We start from the raw sequence: 14,319 nt of genomic DNA, 5'->3' as shown, positions 1-14,319 counted from the left end.
TAGATTAAAATTTAATTCATTAACTAAAACTGGTAAATATTTTTTCTCCCACCAAAATTCTATTTCTATTAAAATGTTAACCAGATTATAAATTACACATCGACATTATTCTCTTCCAGTTATAGTAATTTAATATTTAAAATATTATATATTTATTAGGAAATTTTTTGTTTTATTATAAACTATTCTCGAAATGGTAATATTTTAAAAAAGCTCATTGTTTTTCATAATAATTTCAAAGTTTTATTCACATAATTCACCTTCAGAACTGTCAGCTATGAGAGCACAGGTTTTACGGGCTCTGTGAGTTAGTACAAAGGAAAAATTTGAGAATGCCCCAAACGATCGTATGAGAAAACTGGCTAGAGGGAGAAAGTTCAGACTCTAGGGTGGTCAAGTATGTTTTGGACTTAGTAAATAGATTTAAAAAAAGTATTAGGAACTGGTTGCAGAGAGAATGAAAGAGTGTTAGAGTAAAATGAAACTGGTATGATCACAAGACTGTTACAAAAAGGTTAAGGTAGGGGGTCTTGTACTTGTTTTAGCCACATCTAATCCTCAATGGTGGTAAATTGGATAGGGCCAGGGAGAGTAACTAGGGTGATTTCTGAAACCAACTATATCGTAGAGATTCCCACTAACCGTAACAGTGATATCATTTTTAATGTCAATTTGATGAAACTCTATCATCAGCACTCCCAGTTTGTGAATCTGATGATGGACAAGGCCGTAGAAGATATTGAGGGAAAAGCTGATATTCTTTCACGTTTGGCTGATCCAACGCTGACAGATTTAAGGGAAATGATAATTGTTGTAAATAATTTTTATTGCGTTCAGGTTTACGTTTTCTTAAATTTAAAATTGTTGGCATCATTTTTTTAAGAGAATCAAATGTTCTTATCCAAATTTATTTGCATTTCATAAAATTTGGGAAAGGCTTAGTTTTGAAGAGGGAATTAGGAATTCTTAGTCTCAAAAACTGCATAATGTACTTTGTATCAGGTAGAAAACAGCAGTAGTTTAAATCTTTTTTGATGCATTTTTGCTTTTATGTTATCTGTTTGAAGAGGAGTATAATCTAGGAATAAGTGGAAATAAAGTAACTGACTTTATCCACTGTCATGAAGACTGCCGAGTATACTGTATCTCCATGCCTTATCATATGCCTTTTCTATATGAGAACAAAGATATGGTTTCAATTTTACAAAGGCTTTATAAGTGCATGTTCCCAAAAGCGTTCACAATTTCTTCTGTACCACTAGACACTTGGCCATTTTTTCCAGAAAGGAAAACAAGTGGTCTTTATATAGTCTGCATGCCTCTTTAACTTTTACCACACTCTTACTTGGCATACAGAATGATATTGATGACACATATGAGATCCACAAGTCCTTCTGGCTCTAACATTTTACATTTCTTGTTTCTTTTAAATTTTTTACATTTCTTGCCTTTTTTTTTTTTTTTTTTTTTTTTTTTTTTTTTTAAGGCTATAAGATTTGACACAGTAGGATACCTAAGAAAAATTCTCCAGGCTTTTCTCTGATGTCTTGGCGTCTCTTGACATTCATAATTCCATCATGGTTTTGAATACATTGAGAGCTTCGTTGAAGTGCACGCAAAGATAGTGCAGCCGCCTGAATGATAATATACATAACAGCTTTAACTGCATATCAACAGGCACTTTTATCATCTCTTAGGTGAGCTCTGTAAGTGATGAGAAGACTTCAATCTGCCCTATCAAGTATAAAACAAGAGGGCCTCAACATGGATTTGCTCTTTCTTATGCAATAATACAAAAATGGGAAAATGATCACTATTATAAGCACCATTTCCAACATACTAAATGTGCAAAATGGAAAAAAAAAATTGTGAATTTATCAAGAGTGTGAAATGTCCTAACAGGCTCATGAAAGTAGGCATCTAGTGCATTACTGAAGAGATAGAAGCAGTGATCCTCAATCATTTGCTCAATTTGTCTACCTCAAGTTTTGTAGCCTTACTTTCCCAGAATGGATTATGGCTATTGAAAGTCCACTTTTATGATACATGATTCAGGCAGCTGCTCTATTAGGTCGTCTGAATCTCATTAGTAAATGTGCTTGCTGGCTTGGAGGCAAGTAAATGGTACAAATTGAAATTGATGTTTGCTCTTTCAGTGCTTTTTTTTATTATTATTAGTTTCGTGGAAGTAAGATGTTTTAGGATATCCGGCCCATCTTCCATCTCCATCTCAGCTCATGCTCTCATACTTAATACAGTCAAAAGTCATTAATTCGGACACCCATAATTCGGAATGATCTATAATCCGGACCTCAAAACTAAAAACTTTCTGCGCATGCGCCGCGTTGACACATGCGCATAGACGTTTACGCGTGTGCGTAAGACCTTTTACGACTGCGCATATGAGTGTGCGCAAGTGCAGAATACGTTTTCGCGTGCGCGTTTTATGTATAATGGACGTATAAGCTAAAATTATCTAATTATCTATTTCAGTTAATGTTGATGATTGCGTTGTTCCTTAATTTTCGAATTGGATCCGGCTTATTATTTTTTTCAGACTGTAAGAGCAATTTTATAAAAGTAAGCTTAAACTTTCGATTATATCAAATAGAATTTCCGATATATATTTGTTAACATGTAAAGGATCTAAAGCAAAAGTATGTGGGGGGGGAACGCTGCGCGGCGGGCGCGTAATGAATTGGAAGTTATCTGTCAGCACTATCCTTATCTTCAGGGCAGATGTTTTTATTTTATTTGGCTTATAATTGAAGATCAGATGTTTTTATTTTATTTGGCTTATAATTCCTTACCAAATGTAGTATTTCATCTCGATATGCTCCGTCTTTGATATGATTTAAAACAAGTTCCTCGTCATTATAATTCGCTTCCGATAGCGAAGAAAAGTAACAGAGGTTATTGAAAACGAAAAAATTTCGATTGACAAATTAGTCGGTGTTCTTGACACAGCAATTATAGGACTTGAACAGCGGAACTTTGTAACTGAACAAGAAATTATGTCTGTTTAATAGAATTAAAGAGAAAGTATTATCACATGAAACGAAGCAAAACTTAAACAACTTACATTGAAAGAAATGTTTATTTAAGTAAACAAATAAATATTAAGCTTTTTCTTTTTGCAAATTTTGATACCCTTTAGATCATAATTGTTCTTTATTTCATAAATTACGGTTTCATATTTTTAATTTTATAATTTCTGCATGCCATCTTACGAGATTTAAACTGATGATCTATAATCCGGAAAAATCGATAATCCGGAATCGCCGAAGTCCCAACGAGTCCGGATTAACGACTTTTCACTGTATTTCTAACAGGCTTTAAATCTTTCCTTTCTCTATGTCTACTACTGTTTGCATGCATGTTAATTTTAAAGATTTTAATGCACTGGCATAAGACTTTTTTTTTTTTTTTTTGGTAGCTGCGTATCTGTTACCAATTTGCTTGCTTTCATATATGGTATATTTTTTTAGTTACATTTATCAACTGATCCTCTTTACGCATCCTGATCTGCCTAGAAGCAAAGACATTTTGGTCAGACATTTCACAGACAATTTCTTCTTCCAATATAAACAGGACGTCAATCTCTGAGAGTATACCTTGGCAATAATTTAGTGTTTTATGTGCTGACACACTTATGTCAACTTCTCCAAACTTTTTTAATCCCAGGAGGGTAACAGATTGAGTTAGAGAAGTAGTTTCAATGAGGTCCCCGGATTACAGCTGTCCGATATCTTTTTCGTTCCCCAAATGAGGACTAGAAATGTTTTTGTATTAGGAAAAAAGAATGTTTGGTACTTACGTATTAATGCCACCGCAGTAGAAGTTGCACTGATGCGCCAATAAAAAGCAATCCTGTTGTTCGCATGCAGTTATCTTTTGGACTCCTTTTTGCCTTGCTGTTTGCTGATTTTTGGCGCCATTTTTAGTGCTATGAAAATGGGTCTTTGGAATTTGCCAAACACAGAAGAAGATGCAATTTTATTTTTTCAGGAGCGAAATATTTTACCAAAAAAAACGAAAATGTACCAATTTGAATGATATGAAACTTTATTTTTGTATATGTACGTTTTGTAAATGTAATTTAAGACAGTGTGATCAGCAAGTATTTCTGTTTCAGATGAAAAAAACCAAAAATTTTACAATGTATCCTACCCCTTTTCTTAAGCTACTGCAGTTAATTTAATCAATCATTAACAGATGATGAGAATCTAATATCAAAGAATTAATTTTATAATTAAATCATACTGAATTGAGGAATTTCCATTTTGGTTTTAAAAACAATTTATAATACTCTATGAATAAGCTCTTTTAATGAATTTAAAATTTATTTCTTCCCTACGTCTGCACAATCATTTTCCAAATATTACGCACATCTTACTTTTAAGTAATATTACAATATTTCATAAGATTCAAAATAAATATATATATATATCTTACTTTTAAGTAATATTTCTAACAATATATACAAACAAACTGATTATAGAAAATAAATGCTTTATTATGAATATTTAATTTATTATTCTTTATTTATAATTATAAAGAATGTTTTCAAATTTAAGTTACATTCACATTACAAAATTTTCCTCTGAAAAGCCAGACAAAAGAACTAAAAAAAAACGATTGACACTCACTATATTATCCTCCCATGCACTTGAAATGAAAGGATCATTTTGTTTCATATCATCAGTTTCACCTTCCTTCTCTATCTCTAGATCTTCATCAGTTTCTTCTTTCTTTGGAGTACTTAAAAAGGATCCTATATTCTAAGTGGAAGGAAGAAACATCAAAATATTTAAAAAATTTCTAAAATAAATGTACTAAAAATGCAATACATTTTTATTACAGGTATTTCAAGGTAAACATAAAAACGTTCAACATGAAACTTAAAAGGACATATAATTTTTTCACATAATTATATTTTAAAATGTCGAGAAATCAAATATAATAGATAACAACAACCTAATGTTCTTTCTTTGGAAGATATTTTATATTTCAGTTCAGATTCCTTTTTATATTTATCACCAATGTCACAATATAGAAAGTTCTAAATATCAACTCCTGTAACTGGAATATGTATAACACTTTCTAGAACAAATAATATTTTACAATTGATCTCAAATAAAAAGAAAATATACCATTATCCCACATTTTCATACATACAGATTCTAAAGTAAAGACATACCTTAACATTTCTCAAACTTTTTGATAATTTGATTAAAAATGTAAAATTAGCTTGAGTGTAAAAAATTCCTCGTGCACATAATTTAATAAATTTTAAAATATTTAACACATTTTAAGAAATATTTAAAGTATTGCTTTTTATTTTGCAAAAGTGGACTTCTGTACATAGGTCAGTACACAAAATATGCAAATTAGGTCAACATGCTTTTCAGTAAATGTGTACTGAAACTCAGGCGTGTAATGCTCTTTAAATGTAATTTTTGGGAGTGATCTGTATTCACTATTTGTGACTAAAAAGCATCATTTAAGAAAAGAGCCAAAGTTATGATGAACTTGTAAACTGAAATTAGAACAGGAGAGCAAAAACAAATGGAGGTAGTATAAGATCTGAATCTCTCTAAAAGTGTCACATTAAGAACCTAAAATCCCTTTTTAAGCAGTGAATCAGTTTGTACATATTCTGGCAAAGGGCAATGAAGAGCAATAACTCCATTCCATGGCTGTTTTTTTATCACTATCAGCTAACAGAAGCTATGAAACCACTGCAAGAAATTTGTTTTAGATCTTCAAGCTGTCCGTAACAATTTGAATCAGCCACAGGAAACTTATGAGGTTGGACTTCATGGAAAAGCATTAATGGTTTATCTCCCACTCACTTCATCTTCCAAGTAAACCAGTTTCAATTCATGTTGCTGTCATGTTTAATGGAACCAAGAGAAACTGTACATTCTCTTGGCTCAATTAAACATGACAGCAACATACTGACACGTCTAGACATAACATGAGTTGTGATTCTAGATGTGTTTTGATCTTGATGGAGCTAGGAATGTGAAACTTGCCTTTCCTTAATCATATAGAAGCTTTTTCATGATTTGGGAAGCAGTCATCAAAAACGAGCTACATTGAGCTGTGATGTTTTTTGATGGAGTGACTATCACGGAACTGTGACTTTGGTGTCTGATAGAGGTCTGTGACCAGATACAAATATGCAGGTAATGTCTTAAAACTCCATACATGGCTATTTAGGGGTGCTAGTAACCTGGAGTTTTGGATTTATGTATGATAATGCCTGTAGACATTTAACATTTCTGGTGTCAGAACACTTCGTAACAGAAAATATCACTTCAATGTTTTGGATTGATTGGTTTGTGGATTTTCTAGTGCAAAACTTGAAAGGTTATCATGCACCAAACATATTTATATCACCTATTTTAAAACTGAATAAAATTCTGAATATTAATTAAAATACACAGATGAAAATCAATTACTACGATGATACTAATGAACCAGAACAAAGTTACAAATCCAACTAAGAAAATAAACTAATGAAGTCTGATGACGTGATGAAGAGATGCATGAAATTTACAAGATGAATTCAAATATAAAACTAAGCAAAATCTCACTGCATAAAAATTTTTAAATAAATTAAGCTACTTTAAAACAACTTCAAGGCGAACAATAAAACTGTTTCCTTTAAATAATGAAAATTATTAAGATCAAGATCTTGATTGATTAAATAATGAACTATTAAAATATTTCCTGAGAGCTATTAAAATATTTTATATAAAATCTATGAAAAACAGGGTGTCATAATGACAGTTCAGCTTTCAACTTCCTTGGCAACAGCTGCAAAAACCCTGTCACCAATTTGCTGTTGAATAGCAGAAACTCTTTCTTTGATTTGTTGTTCCCAAGTAGAAACTCTTTCTTGAATTTCTCCAAGTCTTCAACCCTGTCCATTCTGCTTTCCATAGCCTCGGATTTAGCCATTACAGAGAACCGAGTCTTGTACACTTGTCTGGAGCTCTTTCCCACATATGTGAATAGCTTTAGAGAGGATCAGGACAGTATATGTAAGAATTAAAAAGTGTCAGCTATCATTATGGATATCTTCATGCTGTCTTGAAAACAGCAGCAGAAACTCTGTCATTGATTTGTTGTTTGACAGCTGAAATTGTTCTTCGATCAATTGTTTGACAGCAGAAAATCTTTCTTCAATTTCTGAAACTTTATTTTCAACCATTTCTATTCTGCCTTTCATAGTATCGGTTGTTTTCTATTTATGGCGGTAATTTCCATCTTTATTTCCACTTGAGCTGCTTCAATCTTTTCTTAAACTGCATTGATGGTCCCTTCTATCTTTTCACAACTTGCTTTTGTCTCCTCTTGGTCTGTTTTCACCTCTTCTTTAATGGATTCTGTGTCCACCTCATCTTTACCTGAATAGCTTCCATGTCTTCTTTAATAGGTTCTTGGACCACATTCATCCCTTCTTTGAATGCAGCAAAGGCTGCCACCAGCTGTCTTAACTGCTCCATCGCTCCTGTCACTGGCATTCGCTTCCACTTCTGACACCAAAAATTGTTGCATGCATATCGGTTCATACTAGACTGAATGCACACAGGTCCAATGATAGGTTGATAAAATTTATTTTATCAAAGGAAACATTTCACTCTGGAACTTTCCATAAAAATAATCGTACAACTTTTCACAGTATCACAGAGTACAATAAGTAGTTACACTTCAAATTACTAACAACGTTAAACGCAATGGAAAATGCATCTAAAGAGTGAAGATAACCCAGAAACATTTCAATACTCTGAACTCACACTAAATTAACAACTGTAACAATTCAGAAACTGATGCTCTCTCCGGTCTTATATAGGTTTTACCTGGCCATTGAGATATTTCTAATACTTTATGCTTCTCGAAATATATATTTTACTGTGTGTAATTATTTTTTATAATAAATTCTTAAAATCTTCCTGTTTATCTAGCATGATTATTTAAAGCTATAACTATGGACTTGTAGTTCGCAACAATATTTTCTTACTTTTTAATTTTTTTTAATATTTTAAAAAATGTAGAAATCTACCGCATAGATAATTTAATATTGTAACAAATTAACAATGAATTTAAGCATCTAATTGTGCTTCTTTTTTATCTGATTTCACTGAAAAGCATACAAGGGCCAAATATGCTTACTATGACGCACAGCATCAATTACAGTATTGATTAAAGTTATACAGGGACAAGGCCCAATGTCGCCAAATGGTCACCAGATTTAGCGACTTTTGGACATATCTCGCAAAAATTAGTCGGCAGTACCGTTGGCAGCTTGGGAATATCTCACCAAATAAGAGAGATTGCCATTTACTCATTGTTACACAGACTTGACCCTGCATTCTTATTGTACCTGCAGAGCATCAGCTCTTAATATTTTCATGTTACATTATACAGGAAAAAATACAACAATTTCACTAAAATTATCTATGTACAAAATTTGTAACAATATACAGCCATTCTTCTGTTTTAAGATAGATTCAGGTGCCCGTGCCAGAAATTACGAATTTTCTAGTGCAAGGCTCACTCATCTATTTTGCACTGCAAGGACTCCCAAAAAAATATTTACATGAATATATGAGGCAACAGCAGTTGCTAGTCCATTTATTGTCAGTAAAAGAGTAAATTTTGGTTCATTTAGTCTTCACTTGCATTTTAATGAATGAAAGCTAATACACTTCACCTCTCCATTCCACTATTATTTCAAGATTTTACCTTCCACTATACTGGCATATGCATTTTACTCATTATACGTTCTGTACAATTTTGGAGCAATGGCGACAGCATTCTCCAATGTTAAATGCCTAGCAATCCATAGCCTGTTCAAGAAGGCAATTATAGAAAAAAAAAAAGGTCTTCAAAAGCAGCTGTTTTTCTACTTTAAATCTTCATCCTGGTTTCCTAACAACAGATAGTGTTCTTAAATTGCTTCCAGAAAGCAGAGATGGTTCGGTTTGAAACATTCAGCCATCTTACCAATTCCAGAACTGCATGTCTTAATTCTTAAAAGGAAAACAAAAAAACAAAACAAAACAAAAAAAAAAAGGCTGACAACAGCCCAGCTCCCAAGATTCAACCAAATGATAATTTGGAACTAAAGATTTATAACTTGATAGATAATAATTTCAAACTCTGCAAAAACATCAAGGAGGAGGATTATAATTCCATGCCCTTTGGATAATGTCAAGTAATTATCATATTACTGCATTGCAAGTATAGACAGATCAAAGTGAAGTGAGTAACAATCGTGCAGTTTGTTTTTGCCCTTTCCATCAATATATATATATAATATAACACATCTAATTCTAATATTTAATTACACATTTAATATACCAACTGATCAGTTATTTTATGAACCAGCATTATTTGAATGCATATAAAGATACTTTTGGACACAGGTGCATATTAAAACTATTAATTTATGTTCGCATTACACAATGGATTACATAGGCTATATGAAGGCTATCTGCCTATGAACGGATGTCTTCATAGATTTTTTAGGGTAAATTTGTTCATATTCATTCATATTAAAAATGTAAAAACCCATGAAAACTCCTAGACATGCAGCCAGTTCACCAGAATTTGCACCTCGATTGAACTACCGGTGTTCAGTGATCTTATTACTTGACTGCAGGGGGGGGCTGTTAGCACATCAAAGGAAATGAAAAATTTAAAGTATAAATTGTATGAACTTACACTTAAATCATAACTCTCTTCCGAGTCTGTAAGGCAACCCATCCATACAGAATGCTCACTGTATTTTGGTAATTTCAATCCTACTTGATAATATAAAGAATCAGGTACTGCTGTTTGATCCCTTGATATATTATTACCTAGCGTAGAACCCATTTTTTCATCTAAAAGAGAAATTTTCATTTTTCTGAATTGCATTCCAAAAATTCTGCTTGACTGCCTGAATTGCATTTAAAAATTTTGGCTTGATTACCTGAAGTGCATTCCAAAAATCCTGTTTCACAGTCTGATATATGTCGCAAACTGTTTGCTTCATCAACTGAAACAGGTTCCAAAAATTCATGTCGACCATTTGAAGTACAGTCCATAAATTCTGCTTGATCACCTGAAGAAGATTCCAAAACTTTTACTTGATCATTTGCTACACTGCATAAGATATTCACAAGCAACATCCTTAATACTTCTACAGGAATGGTCACAGGTATTAAATTTTGATCTGATGTCGCCACCTCAAGTTGCAATGACAACTGTTGGGATAAAAACCAAAAATTATTTGCTACAGAATGAACAATCTCAGAGTAAAGCAAATTTCTGAAGTTTTACTTTCAAGACATACATCAATTTTTAATATGTTAAATTGTATCACTAAACATATATATATGCAGTTGAATACTAATACATGAAACCCTTGCCGAATGCCGGTGTCACATCATTAATACATTGCTCGTATTTCAAAATAACGTTCCGCAAAGTTAACTTCCTATGTAAAAATATGTTACATATAAAGTATGTATGTATAGTTTAAACAAATAAAAATACTGTTGCAATTAAAAGAAAAATTGAAACAAATGTTTGTAGAGAGGATTTTTCTTACTGCTTAATAAGTGTGTTATACAATTAATTTCTAAAACGCTGGCAATTTTGCTTGGAACAATGACTGATGGGACTTTAAGTTGAATAAAACAGCATATAGATAGTGTTTCATATCACTCAAAGTTGTAACAGCTTTAAATAATATTAAAATTTTGTAGTTTAAAAAATTTAAATAGATGAACATTAAGGTATTTGTGTATGGCAATATTTGAAACCAGACTCGAGTGCCACGTGCGACTCTCGCACGAAGAATGTAATTTATTTTTAAATGTTAGAATATGTTTTCTCTTCTTGTTTGTATGTTGCCATTTTTTTGAGTGCAAAATAAAAGTTATTGCTGTGTTCCATCATTGGAGTTTACTTCCAATTGCTAAAGAAGTATCACAGTTATAATTATTTTTGGAGGCACCGGCGAGATCGAATAATCGTGCGTATTTTTATTTTATTAGTTCATCACTGAACTAGTGATACCAGATTATTACTTCCTGTTAATATTGAATTGCTTTATTTTAGTAGTTCATCACTGAACGTAATATTAGTGATACCAGATTATTACTTCCTGTTTATATTAAATTGCCTTATTTTATTAGTTCATCACTGAACGTAACTTCCTGTTGATATTGAATTGTCTTATTTTATTAGTTCATCACTGAACATAATATTAGTGATACCAGGTTATTACTTTCTGTTAATATTGAATTGCCTTATTTTATTAGTTCATCACTGAACGTAATATTAGTGATATCAGGTTATTACTTCCTGTTAACACTGAACTGTCTTATTTTATTAGTTTATCACTTGAACGTAAACTTAGTGATACCATTTTAATGCCGTCTCTAGTAGTAGAGCTCAAAGGAAAAGAAAATTAGCTGAAGAGAAGATCTTGGAACTGATGAAGGAAGAAAATAAAGCATCCAAAGATATCTTTGAAGAAGAAGTTAAATCACCGGAATTAAACGTGGAAGATTTTCACGAAAATTTGAAAATCGATAAAGAAATTAATATTGAGAATCATTTTGCAATGCAACATTATCATCATCTTTCGGCTTTCGATTTAATATCAAAGCCGTTTCCAATATACGAAGAAAACAATTGTCGAAAACAAAAGAAAATTGATTATTATCCGAAAGGCACAAATGAACTGAGGAAAGGCTTTGTTGTGAATTATAGCCGAGGAACTGATCCAACATGCACCGCCTGCGATCTAGGCTCCGCAAAAAAAAAAGGGGGGGGGAGACTAATTTGAACATTGTCCATTTTCTTCCTATTTAAATGTGGTGTAAAATTATTTGTTTAAACTGAAAAATTTTGGCCTGAAGTTTGGAAACTTATCAGAGAAGTTACCTTTCCTCTTTAAGCAAATGAGCAAGCCGAGCTTATTAAATTGTCGAATTTTACAGAACTTTTCCCTTCGGAAAAAGTCTCTCCGTTGGGGGAGAGGTTGTAACAGCTTTAAATAATATAAAAATTTTGTAGTTTAAACAATTTAAATAGATGAACATTAAGGTATTTGTGTATGGCAATATTTGAAACCAGACTCGAGTGCCACGTGCGACTCTCGCACGAAGAATGTAATTTATTTTTAAATGTTAGAATATGTTTTCTCTTCTTGTTTGTATGTCACCATTTTTTTGAGTGCAAAATAAAAGTTATTGCTGTGTTCCATCATTGGAGTTTACTTCCAATTGCTAAAGAAGTATCACAAAGTGTTCTCTTCTTTCTGCTTTTGGATTACCTCATTTTAAAATTAAGACAGTTTCGTGCTATTTTTTAACATTTCACTTAACGTCTTGCAAGTTAAAGGTGCTTTATCTTCATTATCACTACTTTCACACTATTGGCCAGTGTTATAAGATCATCCAATTCTTCATTTATCATTTCATTATTAATTCTTTGGCATCTCCTTCTTCCACTCTTGCAATTTGTATGGTTTCTTTGAGCTTTCTTTATAGTCAATAAAAATACTTTAAAATTATTGATAACTTTTTGCAGAGTTAATGCCAGCAATCATTCAAAGTTGATGAATGAACTTTGAACCACATATGAATGAAATTCTAGTGCTGGACAAATTAAATGAAACCAAGATAAAAGTGCACATGCAAAATCACACTTGACAAATATTCCAATAAAGATACACATTTCTTTAAAAAATTCATTATCCTTTAGGAGTGGGAATGAATGTTACGTACTGCATTTGGAGCAAGAGGCATTAATGAATTTGTTGAACTGGTCACTGATGTTAAAGTTTGATTTGATGTAATCACTTGAGGCAAGAGTTGCACTTTAGAGTCTTCTGACAGCTGTTTGAAAAAAAACAAAGAATATTTATCAAGAAATCATTGTTCCGAGTTAAATAATACATACTTAAATGAGGCAGATCATTTTAGATTCATTTTCTAAACACAGGTCAAATTCTAAAAATTATGTAAAAATTTCATTATTGTCATTTTATTGTAAAACATTACATAGCAGACATTGCTTTTTTCAAATAAAACCTAAACATTTTCAAAGTTGAAATATTCTTCACGTGTGAAAATGAAAAATGTTGATGAATGAATATAAAATTCAGAAATATAAAATTCAACAAGAAATATGACATACTAACCACTTGTGAACAAGATAAAATACAAAAAATAATAAAGAAATATTAACAGCTTTCCCGCCAAACAGAAAGAAAACAGCATGGAACTAATATATAACAAAGAAAAAAGAAAATTCTGTAAGTGAAGCAATATAACTTTTCATTTTCATTTTCAAAACAAAGCATAAGATATAAATGGGTACAAAACATTATGAACTCATAAAGATTTAAAGAAACATGTCAAGTGAAAAGCAAAATTTTTATTTTTATTATAGCTTCAAGAAATATCATTTTTAAGAAATAAAAAAAAATTTTAAAAGCTCAAAAAGGAACAAGAGATACTAAGCAGTTAAAAATCTACAAGTTCAAAGCTGTAAACAAGTTAAAAGAACAACAGATTCATTAACAAACAAGTTAAGAGAACAACAGAAAAGGTTAAAAATTATGGAGTTCTTACTCTCAACAATCAGCATAAATATTTAAATACAAACTTTAGAGAGACACATGTAATAATTTGAAAGAGAAGTGGGCTAAATTTAACAAATTTGCTGATGGTAAATTCTATTAACTACCGAAGGTCGTATTGGATATTCTCTTACTATCCAAAGATGACGTAAATATTTACAGTAAGAGAAAAATTATATTTATAATCATTCAGTTTGCAAAATAAATAGTTTTCTCAATAAAGCTCCCACACAAATACTTATTACATAGTTTAAATACATGTCTGAAATTTTTATAATCTATACATCTCTTTCAGTATGATAGTACATACCAAAAAGTCTTCATCATTACTGGAACCAAGCAGTCTTGGCTCTCCAAATTTACATGCAGTACCACCTACAATATAAATTATCCAAAAATGTTTTAAGTGATCACATCAAATAATTAAAAATAAATGGACAGAGCAGAAACACAATATTATATATTACATCACAATAACATAAGAACTATATAATATTAGCACAAAATAGAAATTATGCATCATATATGACAGCACTTTTCAAAAAGCAGTAGTAAAAGCTGAAACTTCCAATAAGATAAAAAATCTTTGATATGAGACAAAAATTAATACTGGAAAAAAAATAGTACCTAAGCACTAATGCAAATCCAAAGGAAATAAATGTTAC

General features: G+C 31.5%; 1 protein-coding gene across 3 annotated transcripts in view; it reads right to left on the bottom strand.

Annotated features, from left to right (window-relative positions):
- The window catches only part of LOC118185790 (uncharacterized), a 74,356-nt gene that overhangs the window by 19,180 nt on the left and 40,857 nt on the right, over nt 1-14,319 (bottom strand). For all 3 annotated transcript variants that reach the window (XM_085820597.1, XM_085820596.1, XM_035355697.2), the window contains 5 exons: nt 13,965-14,029; nt 12,798-12,908; nt 9,989-10,262; nt 9,739-9,899; nt 4,650-4,781 (listed from right to left, as the gene is read on the bottom strand). In XM_085820597.1, coding sequence (XP_085676723.1) covers nt 4,650-4,781; nt 9,739-9,899; nt 9,989-10,262; nt 12,798-12,908; nt 13,965-14,029 — 743 coding nt within the window. The remainder of the gene's footprint in view (nt 1-4,649; nt 4,782-9,738; nt 9,900-9,988; nt 10,263-12,797; nt 12,909-13,964; nt 14,030-14,319) is intronic.

This window comes from Stegodyphus dumicola, chromosome 7, assembly GCF_044657685.1.
Source record: "Stegodyphus dumicola isolate Sdum_Otavi_A_Nest chromosome 7, ASM4465768v1".
Classification (NCBI taxonomy): domain Eukaryota; kingdom Metazoa; phylum Arthropoda; class Arachnida; order Araneae; family Eresidae; genus Stegodyphus; species Stegodyphus dumicola.
Note: the sequence above shows the minus strand (reverse complement) of the source record. Positions and strands in the feature narration are given on the sequence as shown.